The 24,285-nt window shown below is 42.7% G+C and overlaps 1 protein-coding gene across 1 annotated transcript in view; it reads left to right on the top strand.

Moving 5' to 3' along the window:
- Positions 1–23,956, top strand: part of LOC102460788 (heat shock factor protein 3-like) — a 28,808-nt gene extending 4,852 nt beyond the window's left edge. The window contains exons 3-13 of the mRNA XM_075940823.2: positions 3,103–3,230; positions 6,069–6,193; positions 7,102–7,177; positions 13,203–13,264; positions 14,035–14,116; positions 14,548–14,675; positions 15,364–15,612; positions 18,582–18,687; positions 20,020–20,085; positions 21,283–21,349; positions 23,166–23,956. Of these exons, the coding sequence (XP_075796938.2) occupies positions 3,103–3,230; positions 6,069–6,193; positions 7,102–7,177; positions 13,203–13,264; positions 14,035–14,116; positions 14,548–14,675; positions 15,364–15,612; positions 18,582–18,687; positions 20,020–20,085; positions 21,283–21,349; positions 23,166–23,497 (1,421 nt within the window). The 3' untranslated portion in view covers positions 23,498–23,956. The remainder of the gene's footprint in view (positions 1–3,102; positions 3,231–6,068; positions 6,194–7,101; positions 7,178–13,202; positions 13,265–14,034; positions 14,117–14,547; positions 14,676–15,363; positions 15,613–18,581; positions 18,688–20,019; positions 20,086–21,282; positions 21,350–23,165) is intronic.
- The last annotated feature ends 329 nt before the right edge of the window (positions 23,957–24,285 follow it).

Here is a 24,285-nt window from a genome sequence, read left to right as displayed (position 1 = left end):
GGAGGGCACAAGTGATAGCCCTTGGGGGCAACATTTCAGTTGCTAAATAGGGTGCCCAATATGCCCCCTGAACTGGTGGGTGTCCTCACTGCACTTTTCCTCTGTAGGTACCAGTTGCCCCTAGGAGAAAGGCTTCCCCACCCAGCAGCCAGAAGAGAATTCTTTCTGTAATTTTTTTTTAAATGTAGTATCTGCAAACTCTGATCCATTACGACTTGTATGTGTACAGATGCTTTGTAAAATAACACATGACCTCTTAAAATAAATTACCATGATGAAGATGCAAATAGAATGTTACCAAAATTTGTGAATGGATTTGCTATTCTGCATTATAAAAAAAAAGTTGGGAACCACTGCTGTAGGTGGTCTCTGCTCAAGAAGATTCAGAGCTGAAATAGAAAGTTGTCATGATATGTATTGGCATGGGAAGTCTGCATTCTACCTATATTTGGTTCAAGATAGTCTATTCATACCTCATTTTTGTGAGTTCTTATCTTATAAATATTTTCAAAGGAACAAAGGCCATATGTACATGCGTGCAGTTCTTTCTTGGAAGACAAAATGTTCTAGTCTGCTACGTGGTTATGTTGAATCAGCATTAGTCACATTGACAACTCGGGCTGTATTAAGGTCCTAGTTCATAAATTACTTTTTAACAGTCTCCTTGCAAATATGGTGTATTATTATTATTATGCAGCTTACCAACCCAATCTGAGCTGAGTTTATGCTCTAAAGACACAATACAGTGGTATGCTGCAGAACTACCAGGCAACAAGCTGTTTGTTGCAATGCTTCATGGGACAAATAGAGATGGAAACAAGATAGAAAAACAACCTTTAGTTACACACCCAATATTTATCACTTAAAATTTTCAGTCAGAATATGGTGTGAGTGTGTGAGTGAATGAGAGAGAGACCCAAGAAAAAAGAGCAGGTTGCCTTGGAAGTCCCAGACTTATGAGAAGTTCTGGATGACATTATTTGGCAGAAAATGGAAATTTGGGTCAACTGAAAATTTTCCTTAATGTTGAATTCGCTATTCTGTTTCGATTGGAAATAATAAATTCCAAAAAAATCCAAATGTTTTGTTTCATGGCTTTTGGAACATTATCATTTCTTTCCATTGAAAACTGGTTCATTTAGAAATTTCTTCAACTTTATTTAATGATTTACCCTCCCCCCCCCCACCCCAAAAAAAAAATCCCTCCAACAAAATTGTCATTTGACCCAAGAAGAAATTATTTTTGTCTGGGTGGGAGTTTGTTTGTGTTTTCCTTCCACCTCTGTTCACCCAGTGAGCCAAAGATCAGTTACATAGCTCTGCTTACCAGTGACCCTTCCTTCATGTACAGTATATAAAATTCTTTAGGAATCATGTAAGTGAACTGGTGGAGTCAGCTGCTGATTGTTCCTGATCACTGCAAACAAGTTCTCATTTACCTTGGATAGCCTCCCTTGTCACTAACCAGGGGAGGCTATTTCACATCCCTTTTTGTGGGGGGAAAAGAGGATTAAAAAGTGGGTTCAGCATACAGACTTGCAGAAGAAATAGATTTTCAGTGGCTTGACAGAGTGATACTGGAACTTAGTGATTCACAGTATTCCCTTACGGGTGTGGTGTGAAGTTGCTAAGGAACTCTGTTCTTGGCTGAATAGATTTGTACGTACTCGTCCACATCTGGATATTGGAGATGAGGGGATCTGTTAATCTGTGGACACTCAGGAAGAAGTTGATGACCTCTGAGGTTGATGATCATCAAAGGACTGAATAAACAGTTATCTTGTGGCATGACTGGATTTAAAAATGTAAAAGCTTTCTGTCCCACAGTTGTATGGGGCTTGTTATTCCTGCTGGGCCTATTGAGTCTTTAAGTTGCAGGTGGGCAAAAGGGTCTCTGTGGGCTGGATCTGGCCCACCAAGCGGGTTGATCCAGCCTGCTGAGGCCCTGCTGCTCCCACGTTCCCAGGCCAATTAGGACCTGGGGGCAGGGGAGTGCATGAAACTTCCTCCCACCCTGCAAGGCGTTCATGCACTTTGGGGTGCTACGCACTCCTTGCAGGGTGGGAGGAAACATCACGCGCTCCCCTGCCCCAAACCCTGATTGGCTTGGGGGTGGGGAAGCATGGGAAGTCTCTTCCCGCCCTGCCAGGGGCATAGGTGCCTAGTGGGAGGGGGGGGGGACAAAGGGGCTCCCCAACCCCAGACCAATCATCAAGATTTTTGAAGTGGCTCCCCCGCCCCTGCCCAAAGTTATTGTCCACCCCTGCTTTAAGTGCAGTCTTGAAACTTGTTGTTACACAGAGAGCTGTATCCTGGTAACCAGAAGATGTTATTTACATTGTAAACTTTGACTGGGAGTAACCTTTAAGAGTGCACTCTGCATCCTCATGATAGTATTTATGGCACTGATGGAAATGGAACACAATGCCACTAGGCTGTTTTTAAAGCAGACTTGCTATTTAATGCTTCTATATGATGTGAGGAGAGGGGCAAGTGTGTTTGTGCATACATAAACTGAGCTATAGTCTCCCCTTCTCTTGTGGGGGGTGTTCTCATCTCCCTTCCCTATGCTATTTTACTAATATAGGGTAGTACATAGAGAGAGTTTTGGGTGTATTCAATTCCTGTGGAAAGGTAAAAGCAAAAGATGACCAAAGGGCAAAAGCATGGCCCCATTGAAGTCAATGGCAAAACTCCACATGCTTTGATTGGATCAGGTATTTACCCAAGATAGCTTAATATGTCACATCTTTCTCTAACTTCCACAACTCTTTAGAAGTTGATGTTCAATTCTTTTCCTTCCAGTCCGATCCCAAACCTGCTTTCCAATCAACATCGACATTCATTCCCTGGGAATGAAATCTTAGTCCATGCCAGTTACACATAGTACTGCAGGTGCATTCTCTGGCTGTGAAGTTCAATACCAGTGAAGTGGCTGAGAACTATGGAAAGTTTATGTGGTCTCACTTTCAGGTTCTGCTTTCAGTAATTTTATTCTTATGTGCTACTGATGATAGCCTTATTTCGTTTTGGTTTAACTGCATGTCTCAAACTTTCTTTTGGCTACTGGGAGAAATGAGCGCACTAATCTTTTCTCAACAGATGGATTCAGGAAAGTGATTGCATTGGAGAATGGTATGATAACAGCAGAGAAGAGCGCAGCAATTGAATTCCAACACCCTTTCTTTAAACAAGGGAAAGCAGACTTATTGGAAAACATCAAACGAAAGGTATAGTGCCCTGAGCATATTAATTGATAAAAGGCAGTTTATATGAAATATAATGTTGGCTCTTATTCCATTTCCAAGCTAACAAATTCTTCATGATCAAAAAAACACTTATCTAATTTATTTACACGTGTTCAATGCACAAGCTGAGGATTGGTGGCCCATGTAGACAGAATTCCATATGCAGCATCTTCCAGGTTATCCTGGTGTAATGTTGTACTACAGGAGTTTCTGTGGTCACTGCTGAGGAGGTCAATTCAGGGCAAATTGCTTAGAGACAGGGCTACTTACAGCTCAAGACTGGAGGTCCTCCACTATATAAGGCACACCAAACCAGTCATAAAGAGCGCTTCCATTCACCACACTGGCCAGAAAGAAGTCACACAAGGAGTTCCCTTAGATGCTCCTGTTCTTCTGGGCTGCCACCACTTATACAGATGAGACCTTATGAAAACCAGTCTCGCCAAATGAAAAGATTCTTCTTATCCCAGAGAACCAGCCATATTCGAGTCAGTTTATAACTTAAGACCTTACCCAAAAAAGCACAGTTAACCAGTTCTTTAGAACGTAAAGGCTTATTTATAAAAAGGAAGAGTGAGAATTAAAATTATTAAAGGAATCAAATACATGCACCAATTGCAAAATTATTGGTGTAGGCTTGTGGTAGAGATGGAATAATCTGCCATCTTAAATCAAGTCTCTAGAATGCATCCACTCTTGGTATGAGTCATCGGTTGTCTCAGGCTTCAGTTCATAACAAAGATCCTCCAGAGATGAGAAGCTGGATTGAAGACAAAATGGAGGAACTTCCAGGGCCCTTTGTATATAGACTCATAGACTTTAAAGTCAGAAGGGACCATTATGATCATCTAGTCTGACCCCCTACACCAGTGGTCCCCAACCTTTTCAGGTTGCCGGGCGCCAGGGGGTGTGGCCGTTAGCCCGCCGGGTGCTCTCCCCCCCCCCCCCCCCCCGCAAGCGCCCCGGGGCCGGCGCTCCCCCCCCCCCCCCCCTCAAGCTCTGCGCATCACGTGCCCGGGGCCAGGCCAGCCCCAGCACCTGGCGGGCGCATGCAAGTGCCATGGCGCCCGCGGGCACCGTGTTGGGGACCACGGCCCTACACAGTGCAGGCCACAGAATCTCACCCACCCCCTCCTAGAATAATCCTCTCACCTATATCTCAGATATTGAAGCCTTCAAATACTTTGAAGATCCCAAGATGTAGAGAATCCTCCAGCTGTGATCTGTATCCCATGCTACAGAGGAAGGCGAAAAACCTCCAGGGCCTCTGCCAATCTACCCTGGAGGAAAATTCCTTCCTGACCCCAAATATGGCGATCAGCTAAACCCTGAGCATGTGGGCAAGACTCACCAGCCAGACACCCAGAAAGTTCTCTATAGTAACTCCTATCATGCCTCCATTGACCTATTTACCACTGATAATGAACGGTCAATTAGTTACCAAGATCATGTTATCTCATCAAACCATCCCCTTCATAAACCCATCTAGTTTAATCTTGAAGCCAGATAGATCTTTTGCCCCCACTACTTCCCTTTGAAGGCTGTTCCAGAACCTCACTCCTCTAATGGTTAGTAACCTTCGTCTAATCTCAAGTCTAAACTTCCTACTAGCCACATGGAGGGACTTCCATTGTTCTCTGTGGAAAAATACGGCTACAAAATGGAGTTTGTCACATGAGCAAGTTGCTTGTAAGCTTTATACTGCAGAGCCTGCAGCATGGGTAACTGTAACCACTGAAAATCTCAGAGGTTACACAGTAAGCCTACTACACAATTTTTAATATCCCTAGTTGCGACAATGATTTGTAACGACATATCACAATCTAATAATGTCTCAAATCCAGAAGGTGCTTATTTTGCCCCATCTATGTTGTATCTTTCCTGAAGACAGGCAGATGACCTCAGTCTCCTGGGCCATCAGTCTAGAGCACTTCTCAAAATACTAAACTCACACATTGAGTCTGTTTTGTAACAGTGGCTTTTTAAAAATAGTATTTGATCATTAGATGCCATAACTTGCCTACCAAGTAGTGTGCACCCAGAACATTGTCGTTCTGAGTGCAGAGCAGATGTTCAGTAGCAGTAAGTGTGCACTGAGCTCTGTGGAAGACCATTTTGGCTATTATGTTGCTCAAGTTGTTAAAGACCAGAATGCTTTTACTTGATGTCCTACTTCGATTTTGAATTCATGCAGCTTTAGTCGACCACACTTAGCTTCAGTTTTGATGCTGCCATTTCTCTCTTTTCCCCCTTCCCAATTCCTACAGTTAGCTTGTTTTGGCTTAAACACTAGTTTCTGGTTCTACAGTGTAATATTGGAACATCTGGCTCACATTATTTCCTAAGACCAAGGCTAAGGTTTTTTCTAGCTTTCTGGTTACAGCAGGTTTGTGCTGTGGCAGGAGAGGCAAATCTTCCTGTCAGTCATACAGAGGAATACAGAGTCATACAGAGTCCTTGAGGAAAGAAGATTGAATCTGTGATTAAACTTTCAGCATGGTGTTAAATATCCACCCTACCGTAATATCCAAGTTGCTTTTGGCTCCCTAGCTTCCGCACATTTCAGGCTAAAAAAGGATTAAAGATTGTGGAGTATTTTCTTTGGGGAACAAGTATAAATGATTGGTAATAGATTGAGTCTGCGTTGATGTGATGGCCAGTGCACCAAATTACAAGTGTATTTTTTCAATCTTTTAATTTATTGAGGCAATTCAGACACTGTTCTGAAAAATCAATAATCAAATGATACTGTTCATTATACAAATTTCTGAAATGCACAAAGTATTGACTTAAAGCACCTTCAACATCATCCCATTTTAGGTGTCTGCAGTGAGAACTGAGGACCTCAGAGTCTGTTCAGAAGATTTACACAAAGTGCTTTCTGAAGTTCAGGAAATGAGGGAGCAACAAAACAACATGGATGTCAGACTGGCTAGTATGAGAAGGTAGATGGTGTTTGTTTCAGATGAATTTATATTTTGGCCATTGATTGTATCTAATGGAATCAGATTTTAGTTTCCTGGCTTATGAGTTCCATTTTAATCAAAAACATTTAGCTTCATTATTGTCCCTTACTTTCCTCTGAATAATCCATATTTTTTGTTTCGTTTACTTGTGTGGCTTAGTAACTCCAATATGCAGAGTCTGAGACTGAATCTATTAACACTGATGCTATTTCAGTTTGATTACCAGCATCAGAATCCAGGCTAGTAGTTGAGTTGTAGTTGATGATTGCAGCAGGAAATCTGAGCTTTCCTAAGTACAAAACAGGGTTAGTTGTGGTTGTGAGAGAAGAGGTCAGCTGTAAGTTGAATTTGCGTGTCCTAGTCTCTCTGTTCCTGCAGATTCATTCCTATGGACACTGGGTTATCCCGTTCTGACCTCCGACAAGCAAGCAGCACCAACCAAAGCTCAGTAAGTATTTTCATCCCCTGCTAAACATTCTTTTTTGTTTCTTTGAAGTAGCCATTCAGATTGCTCTGACATGGTCCTTGCTACATTGAGCCTCTCTTTCTCTGAGCATCACATGGTGATAGCCAGTTAGAAGAAAGCTATTGGCATAGATGCCTCAGGAGGCTTTGGCTGGACACCTCAGACCAAGATGAGTGGCTGAGCAGCAGAGGATGTGAAAATCCCCAGTACCAATTGGTTGGTCCAGCCTGATGGAGGATGGAGCGAGTTTAACCCAGAGTCTGGATTGGTGGGTCTGAGACACTCATTCCAAGTTCCCCAGGGAAGGAATGTTGTCTTCAATCCTTCAGGCTAGTACGAAAGTTTAAAAACTGTGGAATTAGAGCATAAAAAGTAAACTCTGTTAATCCCTACATCGTGATTTTTTTTTTCTGTGTTGCAGGGAAAATAAAGCCTTGTGGAAAGAAGTAGCTGTTCTAAGACAGAAGCACAGCCAACAACAGAAGTTGCTGTCTAAGGTACCAGTGCAGCCTCTTCAGTGCAACTGTCCTTATCCCTGCCTGCCAGTGACATTCCATGGCATTCTTTCATTGTGTAGAATCACAGATGATACATTTCTATATGCAGTGTTGTAGCTAGGTTGGTCCCAGAATATTAGAGAAACAAAGTGTGTGAATTAGTATACAGGCAGTCCCCGACTTACATGGATCCGACTTACGTCGGATCCCTAGATACGAACGGGGTGAGGCAACTCCCGCACATGCGCAGCAGCATTCCCGGGGCTCGCTCACCCTCGCTCACCTGGGTCCTAGGATCCTCCTCCTCCTCGGGCCGGCTCCGACTGGGGTCCCGCAGAGCTGCCAGGCAGAGGAAAAGTGCCTCCCCACGCCTGCTGCCCCCCCCTGCCAGCAACAGGCTGCCCCCTCCCCTGAGCAACAAGCTGCGGAACAGACAAAAGCAGCCTCTCTGCCCCTCCTCCCCTCTATACATGCCCGGCTCCTGGAGCACAGCAGCGTCCCCGGGGCTCGCTCACCTGGGTCCTAGAATCCACCTCCTCCTCCTCTTCGGCCAGCTCCAACTGGCCTCTGCCTATAGCAGCTGGCCACAGGGACAGGGATCCCGCAGAGCTGCCGGGCAGAGGAAAAGTGCCTCCCCACGCCCGCTGCCCCCCCCCCCGCGGCCTCGCATCCTGCACGCCTCCCCCCTCGCCCTTGCCAGCAACAGGCTGCCCCCTCCCCTGAGCAACAGGCTGCCGAACAGCAGACAAAAGCAGCCTCTCCGCCCCTCCTCCCCCTATACATGCTGGGCTCCCTGGGCAAACAAAGACTCCACCAAAACAAACAAAGTGCTGGCCTCATTGTGTTAGCAAAAAAAGGACCCTCCTCCTAGAACCCTGGGTGGTGTGTGGAAATAAAGCTATTAGCTCAAAGCATGGTGCAGAGCTGTTTGGTATTTGATGAGTTACTCCTTTAGTCCTGAGTTTGTCACAGGGACAGAAATAGATGTGAAATCTTCTGAACAGGGGAACAGACAGCAAAACGAACATTAGAGGGGAGTTAACCTTTCTCTATGCTATCCAAAACTAAAAAAAATGTTTGGCTAGAGTTTCCCCCTACAATATGTACCAGTTCCGACTTACATACAAATTCAACTTAAGAACAAACCTACAGTCCCTATCTTGTACGTAACCCGGGGACTGCCTGTAGTTCATTGGACTACTTTCTGTTGGTGAGAGACAAACTTCCACACATATGCAGAGCTCTTCTTCAGACTTTTGTATACTTGAGCTGCTCTCTCGTCAACAGAAGGTGGTCCAATAAAAGATCTTCACTCCCCTTCCCCTTTGTAGAACTCTGCTAGAGACAGGCCATGTTAATGCACTTTAGAGAAAGCAATCACAATTCTTCAGAGTGTCCCTTTTAGATCCATCTCCTTAGGTGTCTTGATGCCTTGCACTTCCAGTGAGAGGTTTGTGGTAGCAGTGCTCTGGTTGGCTGTGCACACACAGAGGCCACCTTACTAAACTGAGGGGCTATCTGCGTGCATAGCCAACCAGCCTTCAATTCCTCCTCTACCACCTTTGGCTTGAGTCAGTTAAACTTTGCAGCACCTCAACTTTCTAATTACTAGTTACCTTTTCTCTTATTTTCTCCTTAACAGGGACACTCTCTTTTCATCTTCCCTCATTTAAAACAAAAATGCTTTCTGTTTTTCCTGATCCACTACTGGCTGCTGCCAGCTGTTTGTTGTCAGCTCTTGACAACAGGTCATCCCATTATTCCTCCTCAGTCCACCAGAACGGCTCAGAGGATTCTCACTACCAGCCGATGGACATCCGTGTATGGCCACAGCACTCCTGACTGCCAACTCCTATGGCCCCTTCACGTAATTGGCCATCTTGGGACCCTTGGGCCATGTATAGAGCCCAGAGCACTAGGCCTCCTCATCCACGGCTCTCCAGAACAGAAAACTCTCCACCACATTCCAAGGTGCTGGAGGAGGAAGTGATGATCAGGAGTTTCCAGATGGAGAACCCTTTCCACCCATGCATATCTCCTCATCTTCTGAGGATACAATCGTGCCATCATCCCTTATGTCGGATGATGATTTCATGTCATTTCAGTGCCTTTTAAGAGGATTATGGACACCCTTGACATTTCCTTTGAACTTTCTGAAACCCAACACAAGCTCACAGACATTCTGCATGCGTCCCCGTCGGCTAAAATAGAGTTGCAAATTGACTCCAGCATAATGGACCCCACTAAGATTATTTGGCAGGCATCTGCCATAGTGTAGTCCCTGCCCCCAATACTAGAAATGCTCAGATAAAAATGACTGTCCTCGCCAAAGGGACTGAATTTCTTTTCACTTATGCCTTCCCCAATTCAACTCATTTTGGAGGTGGTAAATCAGAGGGGCATACAACAACAGTCCAGGATTACACCCTATGACAAGGACTGGAAGAAGCTTTATCTCTTCAGGTTCAAAGCCTGTTTTTCTGCTGCCTTCCAATTACATGAAATACACACACATAACCTCTTCATGTAAATGTTGTTTTATTGAACACTTCCCTGAAGACAAGAAGAAAGCATACAGATCCAGCATCTCTGAGGGCTCCTTCATTGCCAGATGACCCTCCAAGGCTTCTCTTGACTTAGCTGATACAGCAGCATGCTCCATTGTGACCTCAGTTGTCATGCATTGGGTATCCTGGCTCCACCTATCTGGGGTTATTAAGATGATCAGGCGCCAGTTGAGGATTTGACCTTTGAGGACCAAAAGCTGTTTAGCAAGGCTACGGATGTGCCCTTACAAACGCTTAAGGACTTCTGAGCCACCTTGAAAACTCTCAACATCTATGTACCTGGCAACATTAACAAAATGAAATTGTTATAACTCGAAGTTCTGGGCAGAACCCTATTCTCAGCCTCAACGACACACTACTCCCAGCTATAAACAGCAGCAGGCCAGACAGAGGCAAACTCCAGACCATCTTTCCACATCTTGGTCCTCTAGTCTTCGCAAATCATTTTGAAAATTTGGTTGAGGATATGAGATCTCAACCATTTGACAACTTAAACACCTTTTGGAGACCACCTGGAATGACATCACAGACAAATCATCCAGCAGAGTTATTCTATCCCTTTTATATCCCTCCCAGCTTTCCATCATCCCCGTCTCTTTTGAGGGACTCCTCTCACAAGCTCCTCCTACAATAGGAAATAAACCAGCTCCTGGAATTAGATGTAGAACCTGTGCCACCTCTACACAGGTGAATGAGGTTCTATTCCTGTTGTTTTCTTACCCAGAAAAAATGGTTTTGGTGATCCATTCTGGATCTACTTCAATTCAACAAGTTTTTATGGATGCAAGACTTCAAAATAGTAACCCTCACAACCAGAATTCTGGCACTAGAAAAAAGAGATTAACTTATATTCCTCTACACTCAGTTTGCAAGCTGGGTCTTCTCCACCGTCCATAGAGCTGCTCCGAAACCCTTCCTCCTTCAAGGAGCACTCCATAGTCAAGTAAGGTGGAGCCATCCATAGGGAGAGTCCTCAAAGAAGAGAAGTTACTCACCTTGTGCAGTAATAGATTCTTGTTGTTGTCCCTGTGAGTGCTCTACTTCCTTCTCCCTGCCTCACCTGTGCTTTTGGAGCTTATGTTGATCCTCTCTGGCAGAGAAGGAACTTGGGATCAGTTGGCTGTGCATGCAGAGTGGCCTCACAGAGCTGTGTGAGGTGGCCTTTGCATGTGTGCAGCCAGCCAGGGCACTGCACTTCCAATCAGAGATTTTTGGTAGCAAAGCGTCAAGACACTTAAGGTAGAACACCAACAGGGATAACCATCTGAAAGAACCTCAGTTACTGCCCCAAGTGAACAAGTTCTCTTTTCCCCTCCCCCCCCCATCTTTGTGTGGAATGGATTTTGTTATGCACACTGCAGCATGTGTGTATGTGCACCATCAATAGAAACACATGCTGCCAGCTGTGGGTGCTCTGCTAATCAACTGAGTGGCATTGGAATCGCACCTGGGCAGCCACCTCAGTGCTCAACTTACAAGGAACACTGCATCTGAGTAATCTTCTCATACTAGTTTCGGGGAGTTAGCCATATCGGTCTGTTCTAGCAAAACCGAGAAGTACTGTGGCACCTTAAATTTTGTCTTTATTAAAGCGTAAGCTTTCATGGGTTCATCAGATGCATGAAGTGGAAGTTTGAGTTTGGCAGGCATTTTTACATGTATACAGAGATGTAGCACTAATGTGTTACATCAATGCTAATGATGCTAATTCAGTCAGGGTGGATGTGGCCCACTTCCAACAGTTGGTAAGAAGGTGAGAATACTTGAAGGAAAAAATTACCTTTTGTAATGAGCGAGCCATTCCCAGTTGATATTCAGACCAATTCTGATGATGTCATGTTTCCATATGAATTCCAGCTCAGCAGTTTCATAATGCAGTCTGTTTTTTTAAGCTTTTTTGCTCAAGTATGACAACTTTCAAGTCTGTTACTATGTGTCCAGGGAGGTTAAAATATTCTGCTACTGGTTTTTGTATGTTAACATTCTTGTTGTCTGATTTGTGTCCATTTATTCTTTTGTGTAGAGTCAGTCTCATTTGGCCAATGTATGTAGCAGAGGAGCATTGCTGGCACGTGATCGCATATATTACATTAGTAGATGTGCAGGTGAACAAGCCCTGGATTGTGTGGTTGATGTGGTTAGGTCCTATAATGGTATCACTGGGGTAGACCTGTAGAGAGTATTGGCAGTGTGGATTGTTGTAGTGATTGGTTCCTGGGTTAGTGTTTCTGTTGTATGGTGGTTGTATAGCTGGTGAAGAGTATTTGTTAGAAGTTGGAGAGCTGTTTGGAAGTGAGGACTGGCTTGCCTCCTACATAGGGATGTAAAAGAGTAGTCGAGTTGACCACTTGCTGCCCCTATAGCAGAGGCAGCAAGGGGCGGGAAGCAGGAGCTGATGCTAGGAGGAACTGGCTTTTAAGCTTAGCGCGGTGCAAGGGTGGGAGCATGGGAGGCAGACAAGCAGCAGTCAAGGATCCGGGGCTGCTGAGTCCCAGCTCACGCTAGCTCCTGGACTCTAGCTAGCCCTGCTGTGGTTCTGTCTTTTAAATGTAATAAGAGCTGCAGCAGGGCCCCTTATTGAAATTGTGTACTTGATACAAATTGTATTCAGTACGTGATTAGTCAGTTACCCGCTTCTTAACATCTTTACTCCCAAGGTCTGTGGGAGTAAGGGATTATATAGGATAGGTTGTAGATCCTTGATGACGTGTTAGGTTTTAACTGGGGGAGTGGACTGTAGGTAATGTCCAGTGATGTTCTGTTGCTTTTTTTTTGGAGGGGGGGCGGTCTGTCCTGTAGTTGGTTACTTCTGGGTACCCACCTGATTCTATCGATCTGTTGTTTGTTTGTTTTTTTTTTCACTTCCCTAGGTGGGTATTGTAGTTTTAAGAAAACTTGGACACCATGGACCTACAGGGTCTCTATCAACGCTCTGGCCACTAGCCACATGTGGCTATTCGGCCAGTTGAGTGTGGCTATCTGGCTATAGCAGTAGGCACTATAGTGGCTACTGCTTCAGAGCTGATTGGACACCACGGCTATAGGTGTTTGTCTTGCCTTAAAGCTTGTCTGTAAACAATGGATCGTGTGGTGTGTTCTGGATGAAAGCTAGAGGCATGCAAGTAAGCATAGTGGTTTATACCATCCAGTGTAGGGTGGTGTTTATATGACCACCACTTATTTGACTGTAATGTCCTGGAAGTGGATTTCTTGTGTGGACTGGTTCAGGCTGAGATTGATGGCGGGGTGCAAATTGTTGAAATCCCAGGTGAATTCTTTAAAGGCCTCCTTCAGGTGGGTCCAGATGCGATGATGTCATCAATGTAGCTCATAATCTAAAAACAGTAACACTAATTTGTATCTAACACATCAATCCTCATTTTGTAGCAAAGCCTATACATTGATGCTTCGAAGCTGAGTCAATTCTTGGTATCTGATCACATCTTTTGTTTTCTCAGATCCTTCAATTTATACTAAGTTTGATGAGAGGAAACTATATTGTGGGAGTCAAGAGAAAAAGGTAATTAACTTTTTGGTAGCCTAAAGCTTTTGTTAAAGTCCCTAAAACGTTGTTGTTTTTCCCTCCTTTCCTAGGTCATTCTCTTTTTAACCAAGTCTTCCAATTCCCTCAATGGAGACTTTGAAAGATTTTATTGTTTTAGACCAGAACACCACTGCTCTCTAACGGAAAGGCGTGGTACATGTCTGTCTGGCTCTGCATGTGAGAGAGAAACAGAGGAAGTCTGACTTCCTGTGTTGCCATTGCAAGCTTCTCAATTTTACATATGCTTTTTTATGTTAAAATTGTAGCTCTAACTGAAGTGTTGCTTTTATTTTTATGTTGTGGGGCTACTAAGAACTTGTAATAAAAATTGCTGTGCAAATTTTGCTGTCCAGCAAAGCAAAATGAGCAAACCAAATGCCCTCCTTGTTGTTATATATTATTACTTGTGTTGCATTACTGCCTAGTTGACCCAGCCAGCATCAGAACCCTGTCGTTTTGGGCAACGCACATGAAGAAATTCTCTGCCCCTAAGACCTTTCCTTTTTATTCAATAATAAAAGGAGGAGTTGTGACAAAAAATAGAAGGATGAGGATAAAAGTAATGAGATCATGCATTTTACACCAACTACTTGATGGTTTAAAATTGCTTAAGAATTAGTCACTTAAGTGGCTTTAGCAGCAGCAGCTGGTGCTATTGCATGTAAGCAAGTGTGTGAAACTGGAGGTTAGTATGACTTGTGGTCTTGTCTTCTAACCATTCATTACAGCTATATATTTTTCTTTAGATCTCTAACAGATGCGTCTGGTGCCTCCCCTTCCAAATTCAGCCGGCAGTATATTCACCTACCCGTGGAGCATGGTGATACGGTAAATTTTGAGGGGGGAACCTGGGATAATGGATGTGTTGGTCATTGTATGGTTTGTTGAGCAATCATGGAACCATAACATCCTCAGCTTTGGATGAAGCATTTCAGATTCTGGTCTAGAAAATGTTAAACTACTAGGACTCATATAGTCTACATGGAACAGTCGAAAGAGGATATGCAAATTCCGCACTTTCAAAAGTGTGATCGGAAGAAGATATGCAAATTCACGCGGAATTTGCGTATCCTCTTTTGACTGTTCCACATAGTCTAGATGAGCCCCTATTGTCCCTTCAAAAAGGGACTACACCAAGTTTAATGCATTTAAAAAAAACCCCTTAAATGCAGAACTAATTTTCGCCAACAATTAGGGACTGAGACCTTAATATGCCAGATTGATATTTTTTTTTCTTTGTTGTTTCCTGTGGTTTGCAGGTTGCTATTTCTGAACATGATCCAGACAGTGAAAATGGTACAGGCATTATTATTCAAGATATTACCAACACTGTGGATGATGCCCCTGGTGTGTGTGCTACAGCAAGTAGCCCAAGTGGAAGTCATGGGTATGAATGAGAAAATGAAAATATTTGTACTTGTAATAATATTGGTGGTACTACTTGAATCTAAAAAATTAACAACTACCTATACAAATCTTTAAATATATTCAATACATTACAGGTTGGGGTTTTTTAAACTATTAGAAAACATGCAGGTCACTTGGACCTAAGTCAGCAAAACACTGAAGTAGATTTTTTCCTCTTTGGACATATAAATGGTCCAATTTGAATCAAAGTAAACACCTTGAGTTGAATTCTGTGGAACTGTTTACATGCTTAAATATAAGCACATGCTCAGGTGTTTATATGCTAAGGTTCTGGTATCTCACAAGTTTTGTGATAACAATTCTGCAGCTTGCTTTAAATATTACCAAACTATGGGCAGTCACCTTGGACTTTCAGAAAACTTTTGACGAAATCCCACACCAAAGATTCTTTGGGTTCAAAAAGAATTAGGTAAGTCTGTGTAGGATAGGAGTGGTTGTTAGCCAAGATGGGGAGGGATATGTCTCTAAGCCTCTGACTGCCAGAAATTGAGACTGGACAACGTGATCAGTTACTCATATTTGCCTTGTTCTTTTCATTCCTCTGAAGCATGTGAAGGTAAGATACTGGATTATGGTCGTTCTTATGAAGTAGTATAGTAGCTGAGTTCTCTTGAGTCTTGTTTCATTCTGTGTCTTGTATTTCTTAGAGAGATCCAGACTTCTCAAGAACAGGATCTGCCTGTGTGTGAAGCATCACAGCCCATTGAGTTAAGTGATACAGAACCAGACTGTCTAGTTCAACTTGCTGATGGTTCCCTCATGTCCAGTGTAGTAGGCAGTGAAGCAGTAGAGATGCATTCTGCCCAAGTTAATGCTCCAGAAGATCCTGCATCAGTGATTGACTCCATCTTGAATGAGAGTAACTCCACAACTCAAAGTGATGCTTTACTGGAGAGGTACAGAGTATGTTTATACTAATATGATTCTGGTGACTAAGTTATATACTAGTATTCCTGCAACATTACATTGTGCTCATTTTATAATACTTTTAATTAAAGAGGTGCATACATGTTGGCACACAAAGACCTTAGAAAAACCTAGAACTCCCTTTTGTTCCCTCCATATTCATAGTGCCTCACTGCTCATTCAGAAGCTTTGGAAAGAGATGGGTGTTGCACCATGTGTTTGAAGATCAGCACAATCTGTAGTAGGTCAGGATGAGCAAACTTTAGAGCTGCAGGTCATTCAAGAAAATGCATGCCCTGCAAATATTAAGTATCTTAAGATTGTCCCCTCAAATGACCCAGCTATCAACTACCAGGGCAGTTTGTGAAGAGAGAGGCAGATTTTCTGCTAGTCAGGAGCCATGCTATATATGGTAGGTCTCTTCAAGTTGCTAACTCCAAATTTTTAATGCACCAAAAAACAACTGGAAAGCCAATGAAAATTGTTCAAGTTTTTTTGTAATATTTCCAATAACTGGTGCTGTTAGCCAGGCAGCTGCAGTTTCAAAGGGACATTCTAAGGTAGTCCCCTGGGGAGTATTTGCAGTTATCCAGTCTGCAAGACACAAAGGCACAGCTTTAGTGAAGTCCACATCAAAGACCTATGGATCTGAATACTTGAAAGTGGATGTTTTCATTTGTCAAGGCCACCAATAATTGGAAATATGCAAGTACACTCCAGCTCAAACCCCTTGAGCAAAGTAGCTGTGGTAAGAACCAGCCATTTCTAATCTCTGCCTGGAACTCACTATCATCTGCTACATCTTGCCCAGAGTTAGTTTTAGCCAGTTTGTTTTCCCAAATGCCATTTTCAGCAAACCACTAGGAAAGCAAAAAATATGCCAGACCCTCTAGATCTGATGAGAACTAAATAGATGTGTGTCTGTTAAACCAGCCCAGATCAATCTCACAATCTCTTCTGCTTGCTTCTTATACACACTGAACAGGACTGAATGGAATCCTGTATGAAAGAGCTCTCTGAGAAAAGGAATTACTGTCCATAACACATTCATATCCCATAGCCTTTGATACATGGGATCAAAACATTCAGAGCCAGCTAACAGCTCAGGCAAAAAAAAAAGCATGAGACAGTTGTGAGGAAAATCCTGTGGTAAGTTGTGTTCCGTAAACCCTGCAAGGCAGAATAGCAATTTTAGGTCTCTTGTTAAATTAAAAAAAAAAGAAACCCTTTTCAAAGAACACAATTCAATAACCACTCCGATTTTTCTATTATTTCACAAACTATTCAAGGTTTTATAGGAAAAAATAGGTGGTGCCTCTGAAGTAATTTTTTTTCTTCTGTATCACACAGAAAGCTGTTAAGCATGTGAGGCTAATGGAAAGCAGGTAACATCTGTTCCCTATCCAAGCCAGCATTCTCATGCATGAGAGTGATGCATATTATTTGGCAGGTCCCAGTGGCAATAGATCTCATTTCCTGAACCTGAGTATTGTATATGCTCAGTAGAAACTCTTAACTTAATTGTCTCTGTCAATATCATAACATGGCAAATACCTACTATTAAAAAGTGATTGTTAGCTTAGAAGGCAACAATAAACATATATATGGATTTCTTCCAACTACCCTCTGAAAATCATTTAGAAAGGGTTTGAGACTGTCAGCATTGAGTTTATATACTGCTGGGAAAAGAGGTTAGTCTGATTAGCTCCACATACTCAGGAGGTTTCTTATACTACAAAATCGGTATTTCAGTGATGATTGAAAGTTTACGCATTCAGGTTCTGAAGCAGGCGGGGAATTAACTCCCTCTAGAACAGATGGAGAGTTAATTCTCAGTGGGTCATTCTGCCTTAGCTGGGATTGCTGATAAAGTGACCAAATAGTGCCATTTTTGTGAGGGGGTTTTATTTAATGTTGACTCCTATTCAATAAAGGCTAGAAACCAACTCTTTCCATATAAGCTGCATGGAAAACCATTTGTGATTATTGGTCGCTACTGACGCAAGCTAAATTTGGATCAGTGATTTAAAAGTGATGGTCTTTCTGCCATCCAGCCCTGTAGCAGCAGCAGCACATAATCTTATAATTGTCTCTTGCTTTAGGTTGAATGTTCCTTTCTTGGGTTGCATCAGAACACAGTCATATTGTCAAAATTGGTTACAAAAAAAGGCATCCAATAACTTCTATTGCAACCCTGGTGCCGTGATGCCCCTCATGAATGAATAGCTTCAATAATTTACAGCTGTTGGGTGCAAATCCCCAATACCCAGTGGTACATCACCTTACTGAGAACTCAAGACCTGGGGAATTGCATTACAATTATTTGATTAGCTGTATGTTTCTTTCCAATGTGAAAGATACTTCAGGCTACTAGGAGGGGTTGCAATCTCCCCCACTTGGCTCACATGCCAGTTAGTATTCTTTGCATATTTTCTTTCCATTTGAGGCCAGACCATTTGTGTTTTGCCAGCCATCATAGGAGGAGGTACAACTTGGCAAAAATCTGACTGCTCATGTTACAAGGTAAGCAGTGTCCATAAGAGCTGGTTTCCTGAAAACTGCAGTCAACAAGACAAGACCTGCTCACCCTGAACCTGAACAAAATCCATAGCAGGATTCTGAGAGTTATTTGAAAGATATTTAAAATTAGAGGAAGATAGAAGCAGGAAGGGGAGAATCCAAGATAGCTTTCCTGCTTCTTTTTTATGATAGTCTTCCTCCTTATACCAGTACCTCTCTGACAAGTAAATGGTGTTGTACATGTCAGCACTGCTATGGAATGGGGTTTGTGGAATGGGAATGAGACATGCCTTGAGCTTTCAGTGACCCACTGTGGGTCTTGACCATTTCTTGTTGCTCTCTAGCTACAATGGTCACTTGACTGCCAGCGTTCTTCCCAGTCCATGTGTCTGATTTTTCTGATGCATCTTGCTTTACATAGTCATTTTATTTCTTTCAGGGAAGAGATTCAGGATTTTCTGAATTGTATTGATGCTAGTCTTGAGGAGCTCCAGGCGATGCTGTCTGGGAAGAAATTTAACTTTGGCTCTGAAGCCTTTAGTGATGTGAGTGTCTCTTTATTTGCACACTTTGATTTCTCATGTGCATTGATTAAAGCATTTACGTTATTTCTCCTCATGTCGGCTTTTATTCCATAGAAGTGTGTTGAGGAGAAGATCCTCACAAATGCAGATGTCAGTGAATGAAATAGTACAAAGTTATAAATAATCACTGTAGGGATTTCTCTCAGAAGGTTTGTTACCCTCATGTACACTTTCCTATGTTACATGGAACAAGAAACATAACATGCTCTGCCTGTCGGCATCAGACTCATAACCAAGCATGTTCTCCCTTCATGCCATGCTTTCATTGCATGTGTACCCACTAGGGCTACGTCTAGACTGCAAGCCTCTTTCAAAAGAGGCTTTTTCGAAAGAGAGCACCCAGGCAGTCTGGATGCTCTGTTTCAAAAAAGCCCTGTTTGCATTCAAGAACACCTTTTTTTCAAAAGAACACTTTCAAAAAAAGACGTTATTCCTCGTGAGGATTACCGCCATCAAAAGAAAAGCTGCGTTTTCGATTTAATTTTGAAAGAACATGGCTGTAGTCTAGACACAGGTGAAGTTTTTTCGAAAAAAGGCTACTTTTTTCGAAAAAACCCTGCAGTCTTGACACAGCCTCGGTGTTTGCTGCCCTAACTCTTGAGGAATTTGAGATGATGCAATGTTAGACATTTGATTGTTGTTTGCTGCCTTAATAGGCATGTATATGAAGAGTTCATAGTGAGGTGTGTCTTTGTTAAACTGTGTTGAGACTTTCCAATGTGTCGTTGTTATGATTTGTTTCACATACATTTCATTGGAAAATCCTGAGGAGCTAAAGTGAATGCAAGAAACTAGCAGCTTGATTTTTAAGGCAGCTTGTTAATTCCCTTGTAAACCATGAGAACTATGACTACTCAGCTCCTTTGAAATAAAGACTACAAGTATTTGGGACCTTTTGGCTGAGATTATCTTCTAGCAACAGTACCGTCCTAAGACATAGGAGATCAGAATTCTTTTTGGTTCTTACTGTCGTCGTGTTCTGTGATACTAGACAAGGCACTATGCCTTTGGCCTCAGTTTTAAAATATGAAGAATACTAATCTTATTTTGCAGGCATCTTCTGAAGCTTGCAAAGTGCTCTTAGCTTCTCAAATGGAAGGCCCTACATACTGTCAAATGTAACACATCCTCTGTTGAAGGTGGTGTCCTTCCATTGCAGAGGGGAGGAATGAACTCCTGAATCTGACTGGTTTCCTTTTCCCTCTTTCCTCTGTGAACCTGCATATAGTATATATGTCACTGATTTTTCCATAAACACCTATTAAACAATATGTTCTTTCTCTTTACCTTTAGACTTTCAATCCTGAGCGCTCAGCCCTGGACATAAACTTGACAAATGCTTCATCCAATATGGAAAATGTAAGTGTTAGGGATTTTTTTCTTATGGAAAGGATTGGAAAAGTGTTGTAGGAGCTGAATTGACCTTAGTCAAGTTGCCTATGTGATAAGTGAAATTGATTGGAGTTTAAAACATGAAAACTATCATTCTTATTTGATTCACTGTCCAAAGGGAGTGTAAGAGCAGAAATAGGGAAAAGCTTGAACATTAGATGTAGTTGTATTATGTTAGGTGGTGCTGTATGCAGCAAGTAGGAAAAAGTTCCTTGTGTGTTCTCTTAAATTTTTTCACATTTCTGCCTATTTTTAATTTTTTTCCACCCATTATCATTTTGCATTCGGTAAAACATTCTTTGGTTTGTAAATAGAGCTGGGGAATAACAGGGTATCCTAGTCATACTGTCTGTTCATATATTCATTAATTATGCACTCAACGCTGCAAATAGGATACAAGGAAGACCAATTCATCCAAGAATTGGCACTAGTTTTTCACAGTGATGTAAAAACTTGAATGAAATACATTTCTCCCAAGCACAGCTTCACAGAAGCTTCCTGAACTGACATGAGAGTATAAGTATTAATTGCTAATAGCTGTTCTTTCATCCAGTTCTTAAATTCTACTCTTGAAACAAAATACTTGTGCAAAACAGTTTCTGATTTTACAAATCCTGAAACTGTGCCTTTATTTAAATAAGCTTTTCTGTCAGCCTGGTTTGGATCATGTTAATCAGAGGAAAATGCTAGCAGCTTTGATTTAATTTTTGATGTGACTTAATTTGTAAGCATTACTTGAAACAGATATCATGGTCTGCCTTGCTGGAATAAAAGAGCTAGTAGACAGGGTGAGATCAAAATTATCAAGAGAACATCTGCCAAAAACCAACTGCAGCAAATCTGCACAGGGAATGTTAGTTATCTGAATTACAAGAAGCATCTCTGAAATCTATTTCCTGCATTGCCAGCTTTAATCCTCATGAGCAGCAACAAGTCCTTAAGGCCTTGCTATGCAGATTATCAGTAGACCTCAGGAAGGGGTGAGTGAGAGAGAGCATGCACACAAGCACACATTCCATTTTTGCCTTTTATGAGGGGACTACCTTCACCCGCAGTCTCTGTGACTTATCAGCAGAAAGCTGGCAGTGTCAGTAATATGTTTTACTCCAAAAATTCTCTTTTGGTAAATGTGCTGCCTTTATTTTTTGTTCACTTCCCCTCTAGATTGAGGACCTGCCGGACAGCATTGAAGAGCTGGGAACAAGTGAGCAGGAAACAACTGAAAACAAAGGTGGGCAGGAGGGAAAACTGGGAGTTGTCACAGAGTCTTTAGACCACCCTAAAAATACCAAGTTCTGGGTTGAATTTAGCTTTCCCAGCCTATGTTGGTATAACTTCACTTCCATAGATAAGAGCCCAGACCAATTCCTGTTTCACCTTGAATTTCCATTGGCTTTCATAGGAGCTGAGTCAAGCCATTAATTATTTAATATAGCTGCTGGATTTAATATTTCCTTTTTTCCTTGTCTCTTTTGGCTGTGTGTCTAGGGCTACCACGGAGACTTTACATTTTAAATAATTGGTGAGGTGGAAGCAAGTATAATTCAGAGAACCTCAAAATTGGGTTCATGGCTGTATTCTCTTTACTGTAGCAGTGTGGCCCACATAGATTGCATCTCTTGCAATATAACATTCTGCCTACTTTATTTATGGAACATGATAAGTGTACAGTCAGCTTCATCTAATGCAAGAGTGGGCAAAAGAGCCTCCGCAGGCCGGATGTGACCGGCCAAGTGGGTTGATTTGGCCCGCAGAGGCCCTGCTGCGCCTGTGTCTCCAGGCTAATCAGGGCCTAGGGATCGGGGAGTGTACGGCGCTTTGTCAACCTTCATTGTTGATTCTAAGTGCCGTGTGCCTGAAGGCAGGGAGTGAGAGACTTCATGTACTCCCCTTCGCCCCCCCCCCCTCCCGCGCCGCCTCTAGGTCAGTAAGGAATAGGGCAGGATGGGAAGAGACTTTGTGTGTCCCCCTGCCCCTACACCCTGAAGGGGTGGGGTGGGGAGCACGCGAAGTCTCCTCCCACTACCAGGGGCAGGGCCACCTAGAGGGAACCACCAGATGTTCAGAACAGTTGATGGTTCTCTCTGGGGGGATAGAGAGCAAAGACTTCACATGCCCCTCCTACCCTCCGATCAATCAGGGTCTGTGGATGGGGAAGCACAAAAGTGTCCTGTCCCTGCCCCTTCCGCCTGAGGCCCCATCTCTTCCAGGGCAGCCCAGGGCCACTTCAAAAATTTCTGAAGTAGTCCCCAGTCAAAAATTATTGCCCATCCTGAACTAATGTATGTGGTCCCAACTCTGAAGAGTTAGCATGCTACTTCAGGCATGAATATGAAATGCAGGGGAGCCTCAAACACAAGATGATTAAGGGGAAAGCAAGGGAAGGCTTCATGAAAGGAGGAATAAATATTGAGAAGTGAGAGGTTGCACCAAACAGAGGATGCAGCCTGGCAAAAGGTGCAAACTGGGAGGTGGCAGATGGGTGAGATTGGAGCACTTGTAAAGACAAATCCAAGTGCATGGATCTAGAAGCGGAATATGAGGAAGTACAGGAAAGAGTCAGTAGTGCCTTCTGGGCACTGTGCGATAAGGAAGGGCTAACCATTAAATCTGAAGTATAAAAGCAGGAAGCCATTGAAAGGATTTGAGGGAGAGGGAATGATATTTGGAGTAACAAGTGGGCAACTTTTAACTGCAAAATGAGGAGAGAATTGTTGAGATGCTGATGTATGATCACAGTAATGTCATACAGATTCATGGCTGGTCATTTTAGACAAAGTTAGTTGTGTGCATTTGTGATGTGATAAGTAGTATCCACAAACTCTCTCCTGCCGAAAGATAAAGGCAACCAAGCCTGCTCCATTTCACACAAGTTTTAAGTGCAGTCCTCAGGATCCTCTTGGCTTTGGTTCACAGCTGACCAACGGTGGTTTCTCTGATATCTGAAGTGAAATAATTCTCCCCACCCCTTCATTTCCCTTTTTGAATAAGACCTTGCTCTTACATCTGTCATGAATCTCAGTTTAGGATGCTTTGTTTCATTACAGACATGCAGTTGATACAATACAGAGGCAACCCTCTGCTTTCGTTATTCGAAGAACTGCCCTCTGTTGAAGGTGCTGGGAAGACAGAGGATCCTAAAGATCTTCTCCTGTCCTCATTGGAGGAGAAACCTGCTATTTCTCTTTCCTCAAGTAGCGAAGCAGTTTCACCACTGGCAGCTCCAGCAATCCAGGCTGAATCCCTTGATACGCTGGAACTCTGTGATCAGTCTCTGCTCCCAGAAGATGGCAATGGAGAGTATAAACTATTTCCCCTCCTGCTTCTCAGCCCTGTGGCTAATTTTATAGAAGAGGCCTCCGAGATAGAAACTGCTTGAGAACTTGCACAACATCTCTGTAAGATCAGCTTCCTGATCTGAAATACAGAGATGGTACAGGGCTCAGTGAGGTTTTCTTCCCTTCCTTTCACTTCCTTGTCCCATCTGCCCCATCCTGGGACTAATATGCAAAGATAATGGAAGGCTTCTTAAAAATGCAAGACAGTTCATGCAAGAAGCTGAAAGCACTATCGAGACAAGAATTGCACCGCACTGAAGGCGCTCAGAGAAACAAATGCCACACACACATATTGTATTGTAATATGTAATTTTTTTATATTGTTACTAAAAGGAAATCTATATCCTATTGTAAAGTTGGGTTGTATTTTTTTAGCTGTCTTATCACATCTTATTGAATATTGCAACATGGAATTTACTTGTTCTGAATTTTTCATTATGTTGCTTGTTTCCTGTTAGAAAATCATTTGCAAAAATGGAATATATTTTGTTTGCCTGCTACTAGGATTGTTTGCATCTGCCTGTCAATTTTTTTTTCTAATCTTAGATTTGCCCCTACTAATGTAGGCGAGATTGTTAACTTGATAAAAAGCAATATTCCATGTTAAAAATACTGTTCTCCATAGGAAAACAATCATCCCTTGACCAGAGTCTTAAGTGTTCTAATAGTTAACTTGTTTCCTATGCATTATAATGTACGGAGGCTCCTGTGGCATAACTTGCACATAGCATACGCATGGGGCACTTGTTTTCGTTAGCTGGGGATCACAGAAGTCCAGAAGGTAACAGAAGTCCAGAAATTTACCTTGCCTGAGCATTTTTCCTGTGCT

Source organism: Pelodiscus sinensis, chromosome 13 (assembly GCF_052426305.1).
Source record: "Pelodiscus sinensis isolate ZL-2025 chromosome 13, ASM5242630v1, whole genome shotgun sequence".
Classification (NCBI taxonomy): domain Eukaryota; kingdom Metazoa; phylum Chordata; order Testudines; family Trionychidae; genus Pelodiscus; species Pelodiscus sinensis.
This window is presented reverse-complemented; position numbering and strand designations above follow the sequence as displayed.